Source organism: Rhinolophus ferrumequinum, chromosome X (genome assembly GCF_004115265.2).
Source record: "Rhinolophus ferrumequinum isolate MPI-CBG mRhiFer1 chromosome X, mRhiFer1_v1.p, whole genome shotgun sequence".
NCBI lineage: Eukaryota > Metazoa > Chordata > Mammalia > Chiroptera > Rhinolophidae > Rhinolophus > Rhinolophus ferrumequinum.
The window spans coordinates 19,309,080-19,313,171 of record NC_046284.1 but is presented as its reverse complement, the minus strand read 5'-3'; the positions used below and the strand labels follow the sequence as shown (position 1 = coordinate 19,313,171).

At 45.2% G+C, this 4,092-nt stretch overlaps 1 protein-coding gene across 1 annotated transcript; it reads right to left on the bottom strand.

The window, feature by feature from the left end:
* Positions 1-2,402: 2,402 nt before the first annotated feature.
* Positions 2,403-3,851, bottom strand: GPR101 (G protein-coupled receptor 101). Its single transcript, XM_033115863.1, has one exon. It carries the CDS (start codon positions 3,849-3,851, stop codon positions 2,403-2,405), a length of 1,449 nt encoding a protein of 482 aa, XP_032971754.1.
* Positions 3,852-4,092: the final 241 nt, after the last annotated feature.

Below are 4,092 nucleotides of genomic sequence, written 5' to 3'. Positions count from 1 at the left end.
GCTTTAAAAATAAAACAAGAAGTTCAGTTTCAACAAAATATTTGGAGACACTTATGTTTGAAATCCTGTTTCCTATCCAGGTAAGCATTTCTACTCAAAAGACAGGCTACAGCTACCTTGAACTCTTTCAACCATTCAGATCTTCAAGGCAATAGCCCTCCCCCCCATAAGAAGATTGGTTAATAGGCCATTTCTTTACCCAGATATCCTTTTGAAGACAGGTCAATAGAAGAGTCTGGCAATAAATTGGTATAATAAATTTATGACTATTAATTCACTTTATACATATGGTAGAAAAATAAATGATTGTGCAAGGGAAAACTTCAGCCACCCATGTTTTGTCTGAATTACCACAGGTTCCAAATTAATGGAATTGGAATTAATAAGATTTCAATGGACAAAACGAGTTGACAAGTCAGTTCAATATTATTTAGGTCTATCCCCTCTCCTTTCCTAAATTCTGAACATGGCAATCCCAAATTACCATACAGATTTATTCACAGCCCCAATACACTTCTGTTTACCTCTCCCCCTTGAGAAGGTCATGTTGGAATCTGTGAGGAGGAAGAGATAAAGAAAATATAAACAAGCTGGGCATTTATATGAATGAAATTTGAGTTCTAATATATAGACATGGTGATCACACAAGAATGAGTTTAAACTTTGAATATGGCCATCTTTATGTACAACAACCTGATTAACTATTTTTCAACCAAATACTCCCTCCTCTCCCTCCACCCATATTAACATTGGATTTCTGCATGAACAGTTGATTGACCATAGAGTTATTTAATTTGATCTTCATGAGGATCAAAAAACACTGTCATGACCATTTTTTGGTTCCATGTTATTTGGTCAAGAATATGGTGTGTGCACTCAGAAATACACAGGTAGATCCCTTCTCAAAGTGATTTCAGGGTTTGGGATTTGAAAACTCTTCCTCTGTATTGACCCAAGGGGTAATTTAGATATTTTAAATATATTCCCAAAGTGATATATTTCAACAGCAATAATTCAGATATGTCTGACCTGAATGCTTTATTTTAGGATTGTGTGGAATAGGTCAGATGCTTGCCAGGTATTAAGAAGCCATCCTGTCTGTTATTTCTGACTCTCTTATCTCTCTCGCTCTCACATCTGCAGAGAGCTTAAAGGCTTTAGAGAGAGCCACAGGTGGAAAAGACACATGGGTGTGCCTAGAGAAAGGAAAATGTTTATCTTGCCTTACTTGCTCCCATGTGGAGATCATATTTCTTGTCTATGATCTCTTGGACACTAAAGAGATTTCTAATGGGCACATCACTCTTGATAGTGATTGTGAGTTTTGTAGGACTTTCGCCATTTCTACGTGTTTTTCTTTTTTTTCTCTCTCTCTCTCTCTCTCTCTCTCTCTCTCTCTCTCTCTCTCTCTCTCTTTTTTCTTTTTTTGAAATACTGCTTGACCAAAAAGGCCTATTTGGACCCCCCCCCCACCACACACATGACTGATAGAGGAGATTGGGAGGATTCTTGTGAGCATCACAATTCAATTGCAAAGGGAAAATTGTAAAATAGTGAGCATAATTTCTGTCCTGCTATTATTCAAATAGGAGACAGAAAATAGTTTAGTGTCAATTGACAATTTTCCATTTGCATGGAATGACCTCGATCCCAGCGCATGCACAAACCCAGGATTTCGTAGAAAAAAAAATCAACTGTTTAGACCCCATGAATGTGTGTTATTTTTCTACCTTCTCCCTTGGACTAGCTTCCCATTTCAAATATGCCCTATTATCCTCTTCCATTTTTCTGGATCCCTGTGGAGGATCTAGAAACTTTGGTGTTTTAACTACATCATGCCTTTGTCTTAGTTTCCACAATAGTGTTTGCACCAGATTGTGGGTCTCATACGTCGATCAGTCTGTCAGGTTCTTCTTCTTGGGCTCCATGAATGATTTGGTCCATTGCTTTTCTTTCAGTTGGACATAGGCTATAGCCCTTGCCCATGAGCTCATGACCTGAGGGCTGAAAAGTCCTTAAGTTCATAGGCATAATCTTCCTTTTTCCTCAGAGTAAAAGCTGACACGTTGTAGCTCTGGGGAGACAGACAGGATACCAACGAAGTACAGATCCAAAATGGATAGCCCTTGTTACTTTAAGAAATTTAGATCCTAATAATTTTTTTGGGGGAAATTTCAGTCAGAATCCTCAAGTCCATGCTTTGAGGGACACACATTTAAGAGAAGACTCCTCTTCCTACCTCTTCCATATATTTATCTACCTTGTGGTTAGACGAATGTGTGCAACATGTTTGCCTGGAATGGTATGCGTTGGCATTAATGGGATTGTGGGTGGTCCATTTAAATGAAAGCTATTCTGTTTTCTGTATCACCAACAGTTCAAGGTTTTCCTTAGAAGTCACTTCAAGGTGAAGTGGCAGAATCATGAGAAGGGACGGTCTTGCCTTCAGTCCCCCCGTCTGTGCCAGTTTCAGTTCCAGGAAGGTCTGGGTGGTTGTCTTCTTTGGGGCGGTTTTCCTTGCAGAAGAACTTCTTCAGCATATCCTGGATTTCTTTCTTGATGGTCTTGTGCATGTACCCATAGATGTAGGGGTGGATGCAGCACTGCAGGAAGAAAAGCCAGATGATTATGGTGATGACCCACTGGGGTACCTTGGTTTGGACATCCACCCACACAGCCAGGACTGCTAAAAAGCAGTAGGGTCCCAGGGACAGCATGTAGGAGAAAATGATGAGGAAGATCACTTTAGTAGCTTTGTACTCATAGCATCTGGGCAGAGGAGGATCATTGCTGTTTCGACGACTCGGTGGGAGACTCTCTGGGATGTTCACTGCCTCAATGTCATCCTCATTGAAATTGATGTCATCCTCACCAAACTCCAAGTCATCTTCACCCAAGTCAATGTTGCACTGTTTGATCTCCACGCGGCCCTTGTCTACTGTCATGCTACTCTCAATTTTGGTGCTGCCTTCCTTACCCTGCATGCTGTCATCCTTGGCTTCCATGCTGCCCTCTTTGGCCTCCATGTTGCCTTCCTTGGCCTTGATCTCACCTTCATTCTGGCAGTGGAACCTGCTCTCACCTGGGAACTCATCCTTCTTCTCTCCCTCTTCGTCCTCGTTCTCCACAACATCCTTGGCTCGAACCTCCAAGTTGTGTCTCTTGACATTGTACAGAAGAGCATGCTGCCGCCGGGCTGCACTAAACACCACAGAGTAGCAGGCAATCATGACAACCAGTGGAATGATGATAAAGGACACCACACTGAGAATGGTGTAGCTAGGACTGGCCCCCCAGATCATGGAGCAGAGGGCATTGCGCTTGTCAAAGGCAGCCTGGCCCCAGCCATAGAGTGGAGGTGTGCTCTGCAGGACGGCCAAGATCCAAGTGCCATAGAGAAGCATGTAACCCCGGCGCGGGGTCATCTTGGCCGGGTAGGAGAGGGGGTGGATGATGGACAGGTAGCGATCCACCGACACTACCACGATGGTGTTGACACTGGCAAAGGCGAACAGGTGAGTGAGGCTAACCAGGGCGGTACAGAAGTGACTGTTGAGGGGCCAGAAGAGAGGCACGGAGGTGGCCACTACCCAGGGGGCCACAAGTGAAACCTGCAGCAGGTCAGTGACCAAGAGGTTAAAGATGAATCGGTTGGTCACCTGTAGCATCTGCGGCTTCCGCTGCAACACCAGCGCCAGCACTATGTTGCCCACGAATGAGGCGGTGAGGAAGATGAGCAGCACGCTGGAGCGGATGATGCCGTGAGCCAGGCTGATGGGCATTTTGGAGAGGGGCATGCACGTGTGGCTGCTGTTGTTTTCACGCGTGCTGTTGGTGCAGGTGGACGTCATGGCCACGGCGGACCGGCGTGAGATAGGGTGCAGGCTCCGAGCTCACACCAACAGGAGGTGAAGGGGCGCACGGACTGCACTCACTGCCTATACTGGGGACGAAAGAAAAACATCGGCCAGGTTAGTCACCTGTAGAAGGGGCGCCACTTCTGCGACGGGCAGAGGCCCTGCATAATCCCCTCCCCGGGGTCCCCGCGCAACCCCCCGTCCGCATTCGAGCAGTTTCCCTGAACCCTTTGGG